A 20,745-nucleotide genomic window follows, 5' to 3' on the forward strand; every position below is an offset into this window, starting at 1 on the left:
ACTTTTCAGAAGCAGGGCTGCTCCTTAGTTGAAGTCAGACACCAACTTCATCTTTAGAAATGCTGTCTCTGATTCCTTCCTACCTGTACTCTGTCTGTACCACCAGGGGCCTGAAAATACCATCTAATTAGGGTGTATCAAGCCCGTATCTGTAGGCTTTAGGGGTACCTGAGAAGATGTCTCTAGATGTTTCCAGAAAATCAAGGGTCACTTGGGTGAGTGACTAGCCTGCTGGTGTAGGAGCACGAGCATGTTCCTATAAGAAATTATTGAGTGCTTTATTTGAACCATGAACTTAGCATTTACTATCCCTAAATCTTACCACCACCATTCCCTGTGAAAACAAGCAAACCAGCCAGCCGACACACCCCCAAAATGCTGAGCCCAGATGAGCAAGCAGGCTCAGAAAGGCCGACTGCCCAAGGTCACCAGCTTCTCCGGCTGAGCCGCTTGCTCTCTGTTGGCACCGTGCCTTTGTCTCAGGTACATGGTTCCTGTTGGGTCCTCATAGCCCATGCCTGTCCTCAACTAACTGCACTCATCTCCTGAGCTCTCTCTGGAGATGGTTCTGGAAAAACAGCAGACAGCCATGGGCAACAGGCCATCTGATGCCAGCAGTGTCCTGTGCCCACTGCTGGTACCAACACTCAGACAGCATCTATTCAGCACCTCCACTGACATCTGGTGGCTTTTACACACAGACTTAGCCCCATCCTCTCCTAGCCAAGTGACACCATAACACAGTCGTCCCCCTTATCCACACTTTCACTTTCCAGTTTTAGTTAAACATGGTCAGCCATGGTCTGGAAATATTAAATGGAACGCTCCAGAAATAATTCTTAAGTTTTAAACTGTGTGCCATTCTGAGTAGTGTGATGAGATCTTGCGCCCTCCCACTTTGTCCCTCCCGGGATCCCCAGCTGTCGGCATTGTCAGGGCTCAGTGATCCACGGTCACCTGGAGCAAGTGATCCTCTCCTGACGCGTCATCAGAAGGCCAGTAGAGCCCAGCGCTCCACCACAGCATCTGCATCATCCAGCTCATGCCACCTTGTCACTTGGGCACTCAGTCACCTCACATCGTAAGAAGAAGGGTGAGTGCAGCTCAGTAAGATGTTTTTAGAGACCACATTCACATAACTTTCATTATGGTATATGGTTATAATTGTTCTATTTTGTTATCATTGTTAATCTCTTACTGTGCCTAATTTATAGATTTCACCATAGGTAGGTATGTGTAGGAAAAAACATAGCATATTTAGGGCCCAGAACTCTCTGGGGTTTCAGGCATCCACTGGGGGGGGTCTCGGAACATTCCCATGGATGATGGGGGCAGCCGTACAGCAGGCATCAGGCACAGTGCGCCTCCTTGTGGCGCTTCCTGCCCACACACCCCATGTCACCACACTCCTTTCCACGTTCACACTTCCCTGTTACAGACACCAGTAAAAATGAGGCTTATTACTACCCACCACTCAATGTAACTGACTCCTTCTCCGTCCTTAATTCCAACTCCCTAACTAACTCACATGACCACACGAACAAATATATATCTCAAAAGATATTCAAGAAATGACAGAGTGAAAAATGTTAGAAATGAGGCTGAAATTGATGCAAACTCGTTCTTCATATAAAAGCAAATGTGAGCAATACAAACAAGACTAGTTGATGCAAAGTCTTGCAAAAAATAAAGTTGCCAGCAGTATCATTATTTTAAAGCGCTCTTATCCTTTTCAGTCTTCAGGGGAGAAACATACTCTAATCAATTCCCAGATAGCCATCTAAGAGGGGGAATAAAATAATGCTTGCAACTTAAAAAAAAAAAAAGCAAATGTGAGCATCCAGATAAAAAGGAATAGAAGGAATTATACCCGAGACAAGCAGGCGAATAATTCAAGGCCTTTTATTCAGTTATTTCAAAAATATTTGTCGATCATTTGTTTCAAAATGTACATTTAAAAAAATCCATACAAAACCGTAATTTGTTTTAAAACCGGACAGAAAAAAAAAGGATTTGGAAAAATGTTCACTGAAAGTAAAAAGAGCCCCCCCTCCCAAAAAAAACCCTTTTACATGAAAGCATAAATATGGCAGGTACAAATTTTCCTTGAGTTCCTTGTTGAAATTTGGTCCAATACATGAACAGGCTAAAGTAGAAAAACAAAAAAACGCTTTGTCCACATTTGCATTATGAGTTGCTCAGGGCACCGGCAGCCTCAGCTCATCCTTCAGATGTTTGTTAAACAAGAGGAACTGAAAAAATGAGGTGTGTAGTCTCATTACATAAACACTTGAATCTGTACCCAAGGAAATGGTGGTACTTACAACCAGTCAGATCTGATCAGATGACCAGGGCTGTCCATGTGTGGCCGATTCCCAGGAAAACCTCCTTCCTCTCCACACGAACAAGAAACTCTAGAACCCTTACAGCGAACTGATGGTGATGCCTCAGGTGTCACACGGATCTTATTCCCAGATGCTGACTTATTAATGCCCCATCATGAGGATGTTTTTCCTTTTCAACAGTTTTAAAACTATATGGACTTCAAAGATGATGCTACAGTGTTCCACTTAGAGTGCCACCAGGGTCACAAGAATGACAGCAACAGAGGGAGCGTGGCTACTTTCTTCTGTGGGGATGACGACCACCCTCCCGTGGGTCCTGTCCACCCCAGTGGCCAGGCACTGGAAGGGACAGACAGCCTGTGGGAAAGACCACTGGCTAGGAGAGGTATTGCACAACCCGGAAGAGCAAGGACGAGGCAGGCGAGGGGCGGGCACACTGCGTGGGGGGGAGGGGTGCCCTGCAACAGTCCCCCCGGACCCACGTCAGACGGGCACCTGTGAGCGCCGCTTGTGACCGGGAAGTGAGAGTAAACACCTTACCGCAGAAACGCGGGGTCGAACGGGAAGCAGTATGGATGAGAAGAGGCTAGAGCCAGGGTGCCTCCTTTCACGTGCAAGGGGAGCTGGATGAGCAAGGCTTACCACGTGGGCCGAGGCGCGGAGGTCTGGTGCCCCTGGGAGCCCTGAGCTTCTCTGACAGGTAGGTGCCAGTGAAGGGGCCCTCACAGCCACCAGACACAAGGGAGAAACCGGACACCACCAGACCCGGACAGTGGCGGTGAGGCTAAGATGAATGAGGTGAAACTGTCACAATCCGGTCCCTTTAACATGTAACTGTGCCAGGGCCCGGGGGGCTGGCCACACAGTGCAAGTGGAGGCCAGGAGACCATGGCACATAAGGCACTTCTGACACAAAAAGATACAGGATCAGCTCGGGGCAAGAAGGGGCTGCAGAGAGCTGGAATCCCCGTGCTTTTCGGGGCCCTCCGTAAAGAGAGCTAGCCGCTGGGGGGAGGGGGCAGGGGACTGGCGGTCACCCTCAGCCTTTTGAGAGGAGTCACTGTTCACGAGAGAACTAGGCTCCAGGGGGGAGCTGGTGAAGGCTCCTCGCGGGGCCGGAGACTCGGCCTAAGTTCCAAGTGATCTGTCAAGACCCAGTTCTCCAGTCCTGCCCAGTCCCTCCTGAGGAGCTGGGCTGTGAGCTAGGATGGCAGCTGGGAGGGGGAGAAAGGCCACTCCCCACAGCAGCAGAGGCCCCGGCCATCAGGAACGGGTTCTGTTCACTGGGACGCTGACGCCCCAGCAGGGGAGTGAGTCCCGTGCAGACCTCCCTGCCTCCCTGGCCCCCAGGCCTAGCACAGACCACCAAGGAGGCTGAAGCCCGAAGGAAACCCTACGTGGTGGGGGGGCTTCGCGCCACTTTGAATTTAAAAAGGCTCCCAGGGACTAGAATTCTGTGTGGAATCGGGAGGGGGCGCACTCTCCACCCTATACCTCTTACTCAGCACTTAGGAGAAAGTCAAAGGTACGGAGAAAGGTCCCCACAGCAAACGCAGCTGCATGCATCCCAGAACAGCCTGCCCGGCGCCAAGCCTTTCAAGTCAAGAGGAGCATCTGCAGAGGTGGCCAGAGCACAGGTGTCAAGTCTGGTTTCTGAAACGTTGGTCGCTCCACCTTGGGACAGGAAGGGAAAAGGTTCTCCCCAAGATGCAGGTCTGGCTCGGCCTGCTTCTCCTTCCCCCAGAACCTGCCCTGCCTTCAGAAGGGGCACCTGTAACCTACTATAGTGTAGCTATCAGAGCCTGGAGGGTAAAAATAACTTCCCATCACGGAGCCTCCAAGGAGGGGCACTGGCAGCTGGGATCACCCGTCCATCCCCCAGCCTCTCCCACGCCACCCTGCCCGGCGCCCCTGCACGCGTGCCAGCCAGGGATGCTGGGAGGGCGGGGGCTGCTGAGGTAGGTTAGCATCTGCTCTCCTCCTGGCGGATGGCACTGAGTGGCCTCTCAAACTTGGGGGTCTGGCCGGGCCTTCACAGAGAGTGTTTAAGACTGAAGAACATAGAACGGCCAAATCAGGACAAGCCAACCCAACAGGCTCTCAGGACGAACTGGAAGTGAGTTCTTTCGGCCCCTGGTAACATGCTTCGAGCCAGCCTGCCATGGCTTGGCTCTGCTCTGAAGCAAACATGCCAGGCACGCCCGGGGTGACAGAACACCTACAGTTTCCCTCTCACCCTCCCCTCAAACCATTCCTGAAACTGGCCGGTGGGACGCTAGCCTCACGCATGGTCTCAGGGGTTTCACGCAGCAGGAAAGATTTTCCCAACTCTCAATCAGGGACCCAACCCCGTCCTTTAGGAGGTGGCGAGAGTTAGCCTGGCCCCGGGCTGGTGGTACTACCTTGAGGAGGCGCACAGTATGAGGGGCCAACTTACAAGAGACCAAGGGCACACCAAGCACGTGTGCTCTGGCGGCGATCACCTCTGAACGTGAGAAAAGTCACTGCCCGATGGCAGGACCTCGGCTGCAGCTCCCACCTCCGGAGCCCACAGCAAGGAGGCCAGGTACCCGCTGAAGGCATGACTCAGCAGTGCTCCCTGGTGGGGGGGCGGCCTCCTGCACGCAGCAGGAGCAGTGCCAAGGCCAGGGACACAGCCTGGAGAGGACTGGGCCAGGCTTAGGAGGCTGCAGGCTGACGTGGGCTGCACAGCATCCCTGGGCCAAGTAGGAACACCGGCTCAGTCACAGTCACAGCCACAGCCTCGAGCGGGGAGGGAGGACCATTTGACTGAATGGCTGAGGGGTTCCAGACTGGGCCTGCGGGGTTGGTACAAGCCACCCTTCCACCAACATTCTGCTTTGCAGCCCAGATAAGTGTCAGGGAAGGAGAAGGAAAGATGGGAAGAATTCGCATTTTCAAAAGCGCTGTCCCTCTCCTAAGGGTAATCAAAATAAGAGAAGATCTTCCCATCTCCCCGGCCTAATCCTGAACAGAGAGATGAGGGTCTACCAGGGTGTCAGGAAGCAAGTCCCCAGGCACTGGTAGATTAAAACTTCTCTCTGATGCAAGTGATCTGGAGAAGGGAGCTGCCTTGATGAAAAGACCCACTTCCCTGCTTTCTGGGTAATAATCCAGTTTGGTTTCTACTGTGATGTCAGGAAGAGGACCAGCACATCAAATGACACTAACATTCTTGTGCCCACAGCATTCAGGCCTCCTTGCTGAGAGCCTAGCTCCTTGCTGGAGGCCTTGTCTTTGGGGAGAGGGGGAGACCATGTGCGGGAAGGGGGCCAAAATATGCACATCAGCACGGCTGTGTCTGCCCATCTAACCAGCAGAGCGATTCTGAGTCAGCCTGGTTTCAAACCATCTAAAACGCTGTGGGTGTGCTCAGCAGAGGACAACGACAATTCCAAAGGACACTCAGCAAGTGAGGCCAGAGGACAGGGGGCCCAGGTGACCGACCCTGGGGCACCAGGGGCCACGGGGGGCGTAGTGTTCCTGCCGCGAGAGAGATGAAGTCAGGTGCAAGGCCGGCGCCCAACTGGGCTGCTGGGCCTGGGGTTTAGCACCAGCACGTCCCCGGCCAGGCTGCTTTGTTAACTGCTGCTTGGTTTGGTTTTGGACGCTGGTGAACAGTGGGAAGAGCAATGCAGCTGGACCTGCCGAAGAAAGGCTAGGTTGGCGCCTCCATTGTTTCTGCTGCGTTACTTTCCGGGAGGGCCCGCCGCTCTGGTTGCTTTGCCGCTGCTGCAGAGTGGGAAGACTCACCCTCCTTCAGCACATCCCCGACAGAGAGAGTGGGCTGGTGTCCAGGACCGGCCACTGGTGAGCTCTCCCGAGTCATGGGACCCGAGACAGCACCATCCTTCTGGACTGAGTCATCATGTCCCAAAGCCAAATGCCTTGGCGCTTCCAACTAGCAGCGGCCCCACGGGGCCTCAAGATGGTGCTCGCAGAACTGGAATCATACTCTCGTCAGTTCCTCAGCACCTAGGAGACGACGATCCAGGAGGGCCAGTCTCCCCTCCTGCTGCCCATCCGCACGGGGATCTGCCGCCGGCCCTGGTGGAGGCTCCCCGGCACGAGGCTGCCGACCCGGACAGGTCCTGGGGATCTGGGTGGGGGACGGCCAGCACTACAGGCTTCGCCTCCTCTCGTTGTAAAAATCAGACACAGAAAAATTGCACAGTAAGGTAAATTAACAAGTAAAAAGAGAAGGAAACAGCTGTGAAGGAAGAGAAAGAGGAGGCCAGCAGAAAGGTAACCGTGAGAGGCCAGGCTTCTAGAAAACCCGACACAGGACAGAGGTGAGGATGTGAGGTGGCTGGAGGGAGGGAAAGAGGAAGATTTTTGGTTTTATTGAGAATGGTTCACAGAGAAAGAAGAGAAAGCCAAGACGTAAAGAAGAGGAAAAGACCCTGTGTGAAGACAGGTTTCTGCTGTGTGAGATGGGGCATCGGAGCAGGAGGGGGGCCTCCCTGCTGGGCCCGCGAGAGCATTCCTGTTCTCAGCACCTCGGCCCTAAGGAGACTTGAGTTTCTTAGTCCGTGTGGAGGTTCCGTTCTCTGCTTTCACCACTCCGTTTTCGTGGTAACCTGGGAATGAAGGGAGACAAACGCAGTGTTTCCGCTGGGGCAGGGGCGGGAGGCTGCGCACAGGATGAGCCGAGGGGACCTAGGCTGCAGCCCCCACAGCAAAGGGCACCAGCAGGCGGCTCCCAGGGGCTCCTGCCCCCCCCCCAGGGTCTTGCTTCACTTGAGGTGGGTGGTCTCCGACTGTCCTTCCGCGGGAGGGGCTGGATGACACACAGCCACCAGGGAACAGGCAGAGGCCCACCCGCCACCCGCCCGGGCCTGAGGTGGGGCCAGAGCCTAGGCCTCAGCTCCTCTCGGGCCCCTGCGGGGCACCAGCCCCCTTCAGCAAAGGTCCCAGGACACGGAACGGTCAGGAGGAGGTAGAGAGGCTGCAGGGACAAGGCCTTACTCTTCACCTGGCGCTCCTCTGACAGCAAAAGCGTGCTTTTCATTGTTGCCCTAAACACCGCGTTTGCTTGCTCAAAGTCAGGCACACCTGGCTGCAGCCCCCCCCACCCCGTACCCGCCCCACCGCCAGCCGGGCCTGACTCCTTGTCACACGCAGCCGCGCACGCGCCCTTGCCGAGCAGGCCACACCTGGAGAGAGGCCGGCGACTCAGGAAACAGAGCCTGGTGCAGACAGGCCCCCAGGCTGGACAGAGAGCGCGGGGCTGGCAGCGAGCGCCCCAGGACCTGGCGGGGGCCAGAGGAGAAGCGGCTGTCTCCCGAACGCTGCCCCCCAAGCACTGTGTCCCCTCAGGCCACCCCTGAAGAGAGAGGCAGAGCCAGCATCCTGGGAGACGGCCAGACCGAGATGCGGAGCATGGGGGCGGGTGAGGACCCAGAGAGCATCAGCCGCCCTTGATGGGGTCCCTGAGGCCACCCTGTGGACATGCTTCCAGCCAGAGCTCCCCACCCAGCCGCTGCCCTGCCCACCGCGGCCGCGAGGGCCCCCGCCGCGTCAGCCAGCCCCACCCACAAGCCGTGTGCGCCCGGCCACGTGCCAGTCAGGCCCTGGCACGAGCCGAGGAGCCCGGGGCCTGGGAGGAGGTGGGACGGGGCAGGCCTGGTCCAGGGCCCTGGGGGGGTCCCCGCCCACCCCGCCCCGCCCGGACCCGGCACTCACCCGACTCCCTCTTGATGAGCCTGGCTGCCAGCCTGGGCGCGGCGGGCACTCTGCGCTTGGCACTCTGCTCGCTCCAGTGCTCGCGCCAGTGCCGCAGCTGGGAGTGGATGAAGCGCCACATGAGCCAGGCCTGGGCGGCGCACACCAGGAGCAGCATGCACAGCCTGTGGGCAGAGGGCTCGGTGGGCTCTGGCTGCACGTGCCCTGGGCAGGGGGCAGGCCAGGACCCCGCGGTGCCCGGCCCGCCACCACCTCCGGGAAGAGCGTGGCCCGTGCCGGGCTCCGCTCCAGTGCCTCAGGGCGGGCGGAGGGACCAGCGGGAGGAGGTGACAGATGTGGGTCCAGCTCCTGTCACACCACCCCATGCCTGCTGGACCCACAGCGCAGAGCACGGCCCATGTAAGCCCCGTGTACGTCGGAAGGATTCAAGTGAACTGAACTACAATGCAGCAGAAATAATTCTAGAAGTGCGGCTTCTCACCCGGCGAGCCACGTAGAAGCTGAGCAACCTGGACAAACCTCTGACCCCTGCTGGGCCCCGGGTGTCATGGAGACCGTGGCCTCCTCGCTGCCCTCCTGGCCGCTGTGCGAGGCCACTGGCCACACCGTTGAGAACACGCTGTAAAAAGCCCACGCGTGGTTGTAACAGCCAACTGAGAGGCTGGACGTGAACCCGGCACCCCCAGTGAGGCGCAGGCCAGGGGAGGAGCTCCCAGCGGCACCAGCACCAGGCCTGCGGCCTGACGGACCGGGGCCAGGGAGGGAAGACGGATGTGATGGAAGCAGGAGGCTGGCATCTCTTCTCCCCTCGGGCCAGATGTCTGAGATCCCCCCCTGAACATCACGGTGCGGGAGACCCAGCGGTCTGCGGCCTCCTGACCTTCGGCAGAAGCTGTGCCGAGTTCGGGAGGCTCCTGCCCAACTCACCTGCAAAGTAACGTGTTGAAGTTCCCTTTCTCGGGGTCAAAGGCCTGGTTTTCCACGCGAGCGAGGCCAAAGCCAATGGCCAGCACGGCGAGGGTGAGGATGAAGAGGCGGGTGACTCCAAATGCAGCAGCCCAGGCGTTAAACCTGCCCGAGGAGCGGGGGACGTACGTCAGCCTTCAGGCAGCAAGCGGGGAGAGGGTCCAAGGGTGGCCGAGGAGGGTGCTTGAGGGATGAGGTGTCCAGAGTAAGACGCTCCAGGAAAAAATAACCCCAGGGCCCTGCCTACCGCCAGCGCGGGGCCCTCCCCTTCGCCGGGCCTCAGCCCGTCCACATCACTCACAGCTTCTCGTTGTTCTCGTCTGCAAAGTAGCAGAGCCGAGCCGTGTGGAAGAGGAACTCGGTCGAGTACTGCAGCAGGAGCAGGACCAGGCCCAGGCGGCTCAGGCTGTGGAGACACAGACAAGCCTCACAGTCCCCACGAGGCACCGCGAGAGCGGGGGGCAAGGGGCCTGGGCTCCTCTCCCCACTCCCGCCCTCCCTGCGAGCCCCGCCTCATCCTTCAGGATGCAGATCTGCTGCCACACCTTCAAGAATTTTCCTTAATACCGATATGTCACCTGTCCCGTCTGGGCCCAGCGCCCCTCCTGCTCCCACTGTGGCCCTGGCTGCCTTCGCAGCACCTGTCACTCTGTGTTCATCACCTGGCACGGGACCACGCACAGAAAAGGTGCTCAGAACAAATTGCTGAGCTTTGCGTGTAGAAATATGAGGGATTGGCGGGAGGAGATTCCTACAGTCTGATTTTTTTTTTTTTGTCATCCAAGTCTTCACAGCCAAGAGGTATACGAAGAAGCAAAACTCAACACAACATCAAAATACGTGCTAGTGAACCAACCTCTTCAAACACGAGCCCCCATTCCCATGCCCCCTGCTCACTTCCGGTCACGATGCTCTTACTGACTTTCCCAGGCAGTCTGCTGCCGATGGTCGGCTGTGGTTCAAACAGACGCAAGAAGGCTGCACAGTGAAGTTACAGGTGCTGCTGAGCAGGCAGGGCCTTGGGAAGTCAGAGAGATACTGGGGGGCTGGGTGGAAAACCCGCGGGCCATGCTGAAGAGGGACCCCGTGATTCCACCCAGGGGGACCAAAGAAGTGTGGAGTCATTCAGGAAAGTCACTGGATCCTGAGAACGGTCAAGAGAATGATGTGAAAACCCATGTCTCCACACAGCCGAAGGTGGCCAGCAGGATCCTGCCCTTGACCATCTCAAGCCTTACCGCCCAGCCCTGCTCCCACCTCAGGGCCCTGACCCTGTGGTCCCCTCTCCTGCACAGCTCCACCCAGCTATCCACCTGCCTGGCTCTGTCACTCGCGCCTCTCTCTACCCGAGTCCCCTCCTCAGAGAGCTCTTCTCACCACAGGGGGCCAAGTGGACGAGTCAGCCGTCCCATCACCCTGCGTTACTTTCCTCCTCACACTTAACCACCTGGGGAAACTCTCTCATTTCCTTATTTATGGTCCACCCCCCGGCCCACAGAGCAGGAGAGCAGGGCCTTGTCTGCCTTCACCCAGATGGAACTGCCCCTCCTGAAGCAGGGCTGGGCCCACGGGTGAGTGAAGGCCCCCAGGGCCCAGCTCTCCCCAAACAAGACCCCGCATCGCTGGCCACTTCAAAGGTCTGTCTTCCTTGGGAAATCCTGCAGCCGAGGGTCTCTCCTTTCCCCACACTCACTCACTTCTGAAAACTAGATTAAAAGGAGTGGAGAGGGGCTTCCCTGGTGGCGCAGTGGTTGAGAGTCCGCCTGCCGATGCAGGGGACACGGGTTCATGCCCTAGTCCGGGAGGATCCCACGTGCCACGGAGCGGCAGGGCCCGTGAGCCGTGGCCGCTGAGCCTGTGCATCCGGAGCCTGTGCTCCGCAATGGGAGAGACCACAACAGTGAGAGGCCCGCGGACCGCAAAAAAAAAAAAAAAAAAAAGGAGTGGAGAGAGGCGGCCGCACCTTGAGCCGGGCCGGCCTCGCTGGGGCCGGGCCAGCGTGATTGCGAAGGACCGGCTGCTCCGCCTTCTGTTCTAGCCTCTTTCCAGAACAAGAACTCGGCCCAAACAGGGTCAGACCCTGCCCTGCTCCTCTCCGTCCCCATCCTCGCGGCACGGCTTCCTCACACCCACCCGCCCACCCGTACAGGAGCCTGCGACATAAGAGCAGAGCTGCACCCACATGGCCTCTGCCCCTCAGAGGCCCAGCCAGGCACGGACGCCGCTCTCGGCCTCCAGAGACCACAGAGCAGACCCGGCTCCGGTCCCCCGGGTCAGTCATTCTCACGGGATGCCTGCCATGCGGACCGAGGAGACCCCAGGCACCTGAGCAGGTTATACAGCGCGTGCTCTCCTATACCGCAAAAGCCAAGCCCAAGAAAAGTCCAAACTAGAAGGACAGGTCCTGCTCAGCAGTGATTCTCTTCACAAGAGACACTCAAGGCAACAGCAACTCTGCTGACATGAGGACAACCAAACAGTGATGACTCTACCCCTCATTACAAATCGAAGGGAAGGGGAGTCCGGGGCCACGGGCTCTGACAGCGCCGCCGGCTGGATGCACGGGGCAGGAGCCCTGCTCAGGCTGCCCTCAACCTGCAAAGCCCTGGTTCACGGCCCGCGTCCCTGGGATGCTGCCCTGGCCCTGTCTCGGGTTGAGGTAGTCGCTCCTCTGGGTTCCCACGGCAGGTGGTCCCTACGGTAGCACAGTGCTCATCCCACTAATCGTCTTTACCTTTGTCTGTAACTGTCTCTCCTGCTTGGCAGAGAATGATCCAGTAACCATAAAGGAACCCTCCATTATCCATCTGTGTGTTTCCAGGTCTTAGCATGGTGCTCGGCACACAGTAAGTGACTAAGAAATGCCTCCTGATTAAATGACTGTGTGGAGAGAGGCACAGACATAAAAGGCAGGGAGATCTGGCCCGCTCCGGGTGTCACTCACTTGAAGAGGTACGCGCCCGCAATATGGACCAGGTACAGGCAGATGTACTGGAGCTGCCGGGGAATCTCCTCCTGCAGACAAGAGAGGCAAACAGGACATGTGCTCATTCCCTACCTGGAGATGCAGGGGGAGGTAGAGGAACAGGGAGTGCAGAAGGACATGGCAGGCCTGCGGAGCGGGGCTGCCAGACAGCCCCAGGTCCCACCGGGGACACGCGCACCTGGCTGCACAAAGTCTGAAGGCGACTCAGTGGTCAGGGGGCGGGACTAGGTTGAGAAAGAAGAGACAGGGATTGGGGAACAGGGCTTTAGGAAATCAGCCAGAGAGAAGCTTTAAAAAAAAAACAACTGAAGGAAAGGCAAAGAACTCTCCATCCGCTCCCCCGAAGATGAGTCAGGCCCCCCAAAGCCACATGTCTCGTGTGGGAGTCTGACAAGGCAGCCCCCCTCCTGGAGGTCATCAGGGAGATTCCAACAGGCACTGGCTCAGCATCTCACTCAACCCGCCAACACACCCCCGTGTCCACCCCCACACGTGGGCGGCCAGAGGGAGGGCCAGCAGCATCAGAGGGGCCACCAGTACTCACCTTCCGTACCTTCTGGAAGTAGAGCTCAGGAAGTGCATGCAGCCAGTAGGCCAGCTGGCACAGGTAGAAGAACTTCACCTGGAAGCTGGAGACAAGGGGGCCAGTCACCCAGAGGGATAGAGAGAAGCCCCTACAGGTGCTCACCAAGCACAGGGTGGGGTGGGGGCAAGGGCCAGGCGGTGTGAGGAGCTGGGCCGAGAGGGAGGAATGGAGGGGTGGGGGGATGGTGAGCTCCACGCCCCTGAGCCCAGGACACTGCTCCACACACAAGACCATGCACGTGGAGGGACATGGGAAGTCCATGAAAAGACACAAGAAGGATGAAGAGAGAGCAGAGGAGGGAAGGCTGAGGAGGGAGCCGAATCCAGAGCGCTGTCGGGGCAGGAGATGGCAGGTGGCAGGAATGAGCTGAGGAATAAAGGGGTCTCAGCACCAGAGGGAGGACCTAACTCTGCTCAGTCTCCAGTGCTGCTGTTCTAAGGGCCGTGGTCTCTGGGGGATGTGGGCCCAGCTCTGCCCTCCCGGTGTCCTGTCGGCGCAGGAGAGGAGGGGCACTGCCTCCCGTGGAGGCCTGAGGGGAGATGTGTGCAGATGTGTGCAGGTGCCAGGAGGGCGCAGCCCAGAAAGCTCCGTGCAGAGGCTCTGCTTCCCCGCCCCTCCCAGGCGCTGTAGGAACCTGCTACAGACCCAATGTTTGCACCCCCTCAAAATTCACACGTTGAAATCCTAACCCCTATGGTGATGGTACCGGGACGTGGGGCCTCTGGGAGGTGATTAGGTCACGGGGCTGGAGCCCCCCAGAGTGGGATTAGTGCCCTTGTGAAAGAGGCCCCTCTCTGCTTCCGCACGTGAGGACACAGAAGATGTCATCCATGAAGCAGGAAGCGGCCTCACCAGACACTGGGTCTGCCAGCCTCCAGAACTGTGAGGAAGGGATGTCTGCTGTTTATAAGCCCCTGGGAACCCTGCCACCTGTGGTGCTCTGTGATGGCAGCCTGGGCAGAGACAGGGCCCTGTGCCCGGGCTCCTGCAGTTGACGTGTCATTTCAGGAACTGCCCATAAGAACACGGGGAGGAAGCAGCTCCCAGACGTCTGCCTCCACAACACTGGGCCCTGCCAGGCTCGGGGGCGCTCTGGTCCTCGGGCTCGCCGGCCTGTGTTCTGCCCACATTGTGGGGCGAGAAGCCAGTGCACCAGCCCGCTCCTCCCTGGGGACCGAGGGTGACAATACTCACGGGAGGTACACATGCGGATAGTCTTCCCAGAGGCTCCTTGGGTTTGTTAAATATCCTTCCTGTAGTGGACGGGAAGAGACAGCGTTTAGAAATGTGAACGTGAGGCCTGCTGGGCAGGCCCGGGGGTCAGGGGTCAGGGTCAGGGTTGCACCTAGTCCCCAGCTGCCAGAATGAGGAAGGAACAGGAAACGTGAACATGAAACCCCTCTGGCACTTGGCCCATCTCTTTACTATGGAAAAGAGCCGTGATGTAGGAGGAAGAGCCCTGCTCTGGGGTCAGAGGACCCGAGTCTGACTGTGGGTCTGACACTGATCAGCTGCGTCCTCTGAGCGAGTCAGTCTCCCTGAGCTCCAGCTGGCTCCTCTGGAAAACGAGGATCAAAATACCCTCCCAGAGTTATTGTTAGAAATAAATGTGACAGTTTATGTTTACGTGACAGCGTCGAGTGTTACGCCTGGCGTGCAGGCACTCAGGAAATGCTTGTAGAGTGAATGAGCAAATGGACTCCGGAGCCACCGTCCCCTGGAAAAACGAAAAGCCTACTTTGGCTCTTCACACCACCACAAATAAAAAGTATGGCAGGACCCCACAGGCCTCCCCGACGGGCCTCACGTGTGACACTTATCACATAGCACCATCACTGCCGGCCGCCAGGGCTCTGCTCGTGCCTTCTTTTCTGGCTTCTTTTTCTGGCGCCTCCTTGCATCTCCAGTATCTAGCCCAGGTCCTCTTACAGAGTAGGGGAGGTGACCTGAAAACCCTCCTGTTACAAAACATCTGGACATGCTGGATGCAGTCTAACAAATGTTCTTTTCAATGCAAAGCTGAGCTCACAATAAGAAAGGGAAAACCCGAGGGCCCAAGAGGGTAGAGAGCTAAAAGCCTGAGCGGGTGAGGCTGTAGGGCCAGAGCTTTCGCGCCTGCGTGGGAACAGAAGACCCTTAAAGGGCCAGCACCCCAGAGAAAAGGGAGACGAGGAAGGGTCCGACGAGCAAGGCAGGGAGAAGAGGACCATGTCTGCTCACCCGGGGCTCAGGATGGAAACAAAAATATGACCCCCTGAAAATCTGTAACTTCAGATTCGCTTTCACGTGGGTTTGGAGCTCAAATAGACATCACCTGTGTGTCTAGGCGCCCTCACGCTAAGAACTTGGTATTAACAGTATCTGTGGGCCGGTGAGGCCATCGGGACGTACTTTCATCCGAGAACGTACAGGGTTCTCACACACACAACCTTGCTAAAGATGAGTTGATAATCCAAGATTACAGAACATACGCGGAACGGCCCACCATGAGCAAAAGGAGGCTGACGCCACGCGACGCTCAGAGAGGGCGGAGGACGTGACGCCAGCCTGACCTCCTTTTAGAAACAGGGAAAGGAGGGAGTTCCCAAAACAAGGGGGCTTCTCGACAGCACGACTGAGTTCTGAGCTGCGCCTCAAGCCTCCTGGTCCAAGCGCCCCAGGCCTGGCTGTCCTGGTGAGTCAGAAATAAACCAACCGACTGGTAGCTTTGATGAGGAGGCCCAGAGCCTCAGATGTTCCCACCGGGACTGAGGACGGGGCTGCCCTGGGCGGGGAGGAGGCCTAGCAGTTCCCAAAGGAGCCTCCAGGTGACTACTGGAGCCTCAGTCATACTCCCACCCAGACCCTGAGTCCCTAAGTGCCCCTGGACATTTCAGATACGACCAGGGCCTCATTAGCACAATGACTCAACAGACGGGTCCCATCAGGCGCAGGCCCCAGGGCAGTCACAGTAACTTAGGTTTGAAGGAAAGGGTCTCCCCACCAGACCCTCCCGGCCACATTCCATCTCCCCCTCAGAGTCCGGCAGAGGTGGGAGGCTCTGGGGCGTGCGGGGGTGGGAGGAGTGGCTTTTCCGCACCCACACTGGGGCCACCCCTCTCTGCCCCCCACAAACTGCCTGCATCAGATGCCGGCCCCGGGCACACAGGTTCACGGCCTTCCGCCCTCCCTACCCCCTTTCCAGGGAAACCGAAGTGGGGAGGCCATTCCTTCCTAGAGGAAACACCAATGTATTTAAGGATGAAAATGGTACTTCTGGGATCGAAGTGGGAGAAGAATTTCCGCCAAAAAAAGACTGGCCAAGAAAAGCAGCCCTGACAGAAATCTAAGAGCTCAAAAAGCCCAGACGATCCTGTGATTTTAAACAGGGACCCTCCCCAGCTTGGCGCTTTACTTGGGAGACAAAGAAATCAGAACTGTGAAGCCAACCAGCAGAGAAAACGCCCCAGAACAATGCTGCCGGCCTGTGAGGGGCAGTCCCGGGCGGAGGGAGGCGAGCAGGGCGGCCAGAGGAAGAATGACTCACTGAGAACAGTCTTTTCCAGACCTCGGGCCAGGCAACCGCCCAGGGAGGCTGGGCCGGGGCCCCTCGGAGCTCAGCACAGCACACCGAGTGTGGGCTCGCCCCCAGATCCCACCCGCCAGTGGGCCTGCAGTCTGGGGGGGGCGGCCTTTAAGATCCTCTGTTCTCTCCTGATTCTACAAATCAACCAGGAGCAAGGGAGGCCTCAGCGGGCTGGCATACCCCCTCCCCTCCCCTGCAGTCTTCCTTTCCAGTGGATGAACAAAAAGCACCACAGGAAGAGAGAGCAGCATCTAGTCCTGACACAGCCAGCTGCTGCCTGGACCCAGTGGTCCTTCAGGAACACCCACTGCTGAGGTTCTGCTGCAGGCAGTCTGTGTGTCAGAAGGCAGCCCTTACCTGAGCCCCTGCCTCAGAGGCGCTCCCGCTGAGCGCTGGGCTGCAGGTTTAAACTGTGAAGGGAGGCACCCTGGGAAGCCAGGCACCCTCCCACCCTGCTTTCCTAGTACAGCGTTTTGCTTCCCCTGAACGATGAACAGTAGCTGAGAGCTAGCCTAAAGGTAGGAGGTCGACATTCTTATTAAATTATCAGTTGGCCCATCTACGACCCCATCACCTTGCCTGGATCAATGCAGAAATGTCTGAATTCAACACCAAGATCAAGCTGGTTATTTCGTGGGGGGAGGGATTTAGGGTCAATTTTTACTTTCTTTTTCAAACTTTTATGTATGGCTTATTTTTTTTTAAATGATCATCTATGATGTTCATAAAAACAAGCAATTCATTACTTTAAAAACTGTTGAAGGTTGGAACAAGAAGAGGCATTCGCAGTCGACTTATTCCCTCTCACGACAATATTGAGTGAGCACCTAGCGTGCCCCAGGAACTGCGCTTGGGGGATAGCAGTGAGCACGGTGCCTGCTGCCAGCAGCTCGGGGGCTAGTATGAGGGAGAGGCAGGCAGCGGAGAACACACAGCTCAAGAAAACGCCACAGCAACAGGCGTGGTGCAGCAGACACAAGTGTGCGGGGAGTTCTCTGCGGAGGTTACGTGTAGGTGGAGACCTGGATGGCACGGGGTGTCAGGGGACGGAGCACTGCAGCAGAGGAAGCACCCCTGCAAAGCGCAGGAGGCAGGAGAGTCAGAGGAACAGTGGGGCTGGGGCCAGTGAACCAGACGGATAAGGCCAGCAGCACCCGGAGCACAGGAGTGAGGAGGGAGTGAGGAGGGAGAACCACTTCAGCACGAGCGCGACAGGGGATTTGAGGCAGGGGATGCGTGATCTGGTTTATGTTCTAAAAAGATCTGTCTGGCTGGGCAGACGATGGATTGGGGTGAGCGGACACAGGAGTGGAAACGGCCTCCTTCCAGAAGTGGTCCAGCAAGAGATGCAGCTCGGGGCCTCCTGACCGTGGCACTAGTGACACCTGGGGCCAGACTGTCTTTGCTGTGGGGACTGTCCTGGGCACTACAGGACATTCTGCTGCATCGCTGGCCTCGACCCACTAGATGCTGGTAGCATACTGTCAAGCATCCCCTGGAGAGACCCATGGGCCCGGGGGCAGAGGCAGAGGCAGAGAGCTGGCGAGACGCTCCATGTGCTGGTGGTAGTGGGTGGGGGGACCTGCCGATGGACTGACCGGAGAGCGAAAGAGAAGAATCGAGAACAAGCTCTTCATAACAGAAACATAGGATTTAAAAAACTAGCTGCTTTCACTCCTTTTACAAAACGACCCTCTTTCAGTCACCTTCACTCCGTGCAGAATGGCCTGGAGGGAGCAGGTGAGGTCTGAGAGCCACACGATGTATCAGGACCTGGGGTCACTGGAACTTTCCAGGCTCCCTTGGTCTCTATTCTCCTCCTGGAGATGCTGAGTGGAGACCTGGCTATCACCGTGGTAAAAGCCTGTTATAAACGTCCCCAGAAAAGCGTGGCAGCTCCAGACTAACGAGCATCATCTCTAAGCCCTGGACGGCCCAGGAGCCTTGCACACTCTGGAACTGGGGGGAAGTCCCTTGGCTGTTGGCCTGCGAATCTGGTGAAACTGGGTCACAGCTGGGGTGGACGGTGGGTTGAGGCAGAAAGGGCAAAAGTGATTCAGAGATGAGGCAACGCTTCTCCTGCAAGAGCAGTTAAATGTCCGTGGGACCCGAGGGCTGTTCTGCTTCAAGGCAGCTCGGGGTCTCCAGAGGCCGCATAAACCAAACACCCAGTGGCTGGGAGAGGCCTGAGCCCAGCCGTACCTAGACTTCCAGGGCCGCACGTGTGCTGCACAAAGGTAGGGGGCGCTACTCACACAGACCACACACAAAGTCTGCCCCAGGGGGAGTATAATGTAGCAGGCCTGCTCCAGAGTACAGAGGCCTTGGGCCCTGCATTTAAAATTCCTATTGTTCTGTGATTAAATGATAATAGAAATAAAGGTAATATACAAAAGGGCATGCTGAGTCCCGCTTTGAGAATATGGATTCAGCGTTCAGCTCGCAGACAGATAGGTTGGTCTTGAGGACGGGAAAGCTCATCACTGTTGCTAGGAAGGGGAAGGGGGTGAGAGGTCAGGGGAGGCAGGGAAGGAAGCTTCTAGGAGGTCACAGGGTTGCTGAATTTTCCAAGCCCCGGCCCTGGATTTCTCACAGGACAATTCTAGCTCCTGAGGAAGAGACCCGGTTACAGACAGGAGGTGCTCCAGGTTGGGGGGGATGGAGGGGATTAAACACTTCCTAGGACGACAGGCTTGTTACAAAGGACCCCGAAGGGCTGTCCACATTCCTCTGTACGAAGGAATTTTGCTGTAGCAAAGGTTGCTTGAAATAAGAGTATTCTTGTGCAAAAGGGGAGGTGAGTCAACTGTCTGGTCCTCCAGGCATTCGTAGAAACAGCACTGACTCTGACGGGACCTGACGTGCATGCAGGGGGAGGCTTGGCCAGTGTGGTGCAACAGAACCAGACCCTCAAGTCCAAGGCCTGGCCACTTCAGAGCCACGTGACCATGGGGCCACTGCGAAATCTGAGCTTGGATTTCTTCAATCCATAACACAGGTACCGGAATGAACATAAAACTCAGCTCAGGGGACAGCACCGTGCGAGGGCCCCAGGACGGAACACAGAGCTATGGAGCTATACGCTGTCATCACCGTGACATCACATCATAACGACAACAAGTGTTTACTTTTGGACAGAGGACGCTCCCCAGCTATTAAACAGCATCTAAACCACTGACTACTCTCTCCCGGCGATAACATGGCAGCCCGGGCCCCAGCCATCAGCAGCCCCTAGGACCCCTCACCGTCACCACCACGTAGAAGCACCAGATCACCGAGCTGAGGTGAAAGACGACCAGCTGTCCAGATTCATTGAACTTGCTGTGCTTGACCTTGGAGAGATGAAGCCGTTTGCTGATTTTCTAAAGAATAAAGAGAACCCTGCGTATTAACATATGAGTGTATAGGTAACGGCAGGTTCCAAACTCCTGTTTTCTCCCCACAAAAGGGCTGAAGTTTGAAGCCAGCCTCATCCAAGTTATTTCATGGAAGCCTCGTGTGTGCATATAGTGTTCAGTTTAAGGCAAGCATTTTGAGAAAGCGGCGAGATGAATGTCTTTAGCTGAGATGTAAAGAAAACATCCCCCAAGGGTTGCTGTGTTCGACCCGAGGACACCGTGTCGTCATACGTCAGGCAGCTCCCTCCCGTGTAATAAACACTGTGGTCCCACGTGCTACGAAGGCTTTGAGGGTGGTGTGGTGCAGGAGATCCGGTTGCTATAGGACCAACCAGGGCCTCCAAACAAAGCGGAAGCCTCACAGCTGCAGCCGCTCCACCCGCCGAATCCCCCCAGCTTCCCATCTCGCAATCCAGACACGTCACTCACGTCTAAAATGTACTCCTGCACCACAGCGTGCAGGATGATGGTGATGAAAATGTAGAACAAGACTGTGACCAGGTCCTTCGGCCCGTAGTGGTAGTGCACCGTCTCGCCATCTGTGGAGGCAACGAGAGCCACGTCAGCATCCCTGGGTGAGGAAGTGCTCTGGGACCCAAAACTGAAAGGAGATCTGGAGCAGAATGTGCTATCAAATGCTTCCCTTTGGCTGTAACCCCAGACTTAGAGGATGTTCTTCCCGAGAACCCCACCCACCCTCTGGACTTGGCCCTTGGGAGCACCAGTGCAGAGGGGAAAGGAGAAGCCAGCACACGGCATATCATGACGATGTCTCCTGATCTGGGCAGGAAGGCACAGTGGCTGCAGCCAGCAACTGGAGACCACCAACCTCCATCATTCCCTGGCTGTGTGACTATAGAAAAGTGACCAACCTCTCTGAGCCATAATCGCCTTCCCTGTAAAAATGGGATTGCAGTTATACTTCATCGAGGAAGCATGATGCAGGGTTAAGAGTGTGGACTCAGGACTTCCCTGGTGGCACAGTGGTTAAGAATCCGCCTGCCAATGCAGGGGACATGGGTTTGATCCCTGGTCCAGGAAGATCCCACATGCCGTGGACTAACTAAGCCCGTGTGCCACAGCTACAGAGCCTGTGCTCTAGAGCCCACGAGCCACAACTACCGAAGCCTGCGCACCTAGAGCCCATGCTCTGCAGCAAGAAGCCACCGCAATGAGAACCCCACGCACCACAA

General features: G+C 56.9%; 1 protein-coding gene across 2 annotated transcripts in view; it reads right to left on the reverse strand.

Moving 5' to 3' along the window:
- Positions 1-2,508: 2,508 nt before the first annotated feature.
- Positions 2,509-20,745, reverse strand: part of TRAM2 (translocation associated membrane protein 2) — a 74,332-nt gene continuing 56,095 nt past the window's right edge. Inside the window, exons 3-11 of one of the 2 annotated variants that reach the window (XM_004285609.3) lie at positions 19,982-20,091; positions 19,400-19,516; positions 13,784-13,842; positions 12,548-12,632; positions 11,962-12,032; positions 9,319-9,423; positions 8,979-9,122; positions 8,052-8,215; positions 2,509-6,946 (exon numbers count right to left, since the gene is read on the reverse strand). In XM_004285609.3, the coding sequence (XP_004285657.1) occupies positions 6,873-6,946; positions 8,052-8,215; positions 8,979-9,122; positions 9,319-9,423; positions 11,962-12,032; positions 12,548-12,632; positions 13,784-13,842; positions 19,400-19,516; positions 19,982-20,091 (929 nt within the window). In that variant the 3' untranslated portion in view covers positions 2,509-6,872. Of the gene's footprint in view, positions 6,947-7,449; positions 7,619-8,051; positions 8,216-8,978; positions 9,123-9,318; positions 9,424-11,961; positions 12,033-12,547; positions 12,633-13,783; positions 13,843-19,399; positions 19,517-19,981; positions 20,092-20,745 lie in introns of those variants that run through there. The other variant, XM_033416268.2, reaches the window with a different exon arrangement.

Source organism: Orcinus orca, chromosome 10 (genome assembly GCF_937001465.1).
Source record: "Orcinus orca chromosome 10, mOrcOrc1.1, whole genome shotgun sequence".
NCBI lineage: Eukaryota > Metazoa > Chordata > Mammalia > Artiodactyla > Delphinidae > Orcinus > Orcinus orca.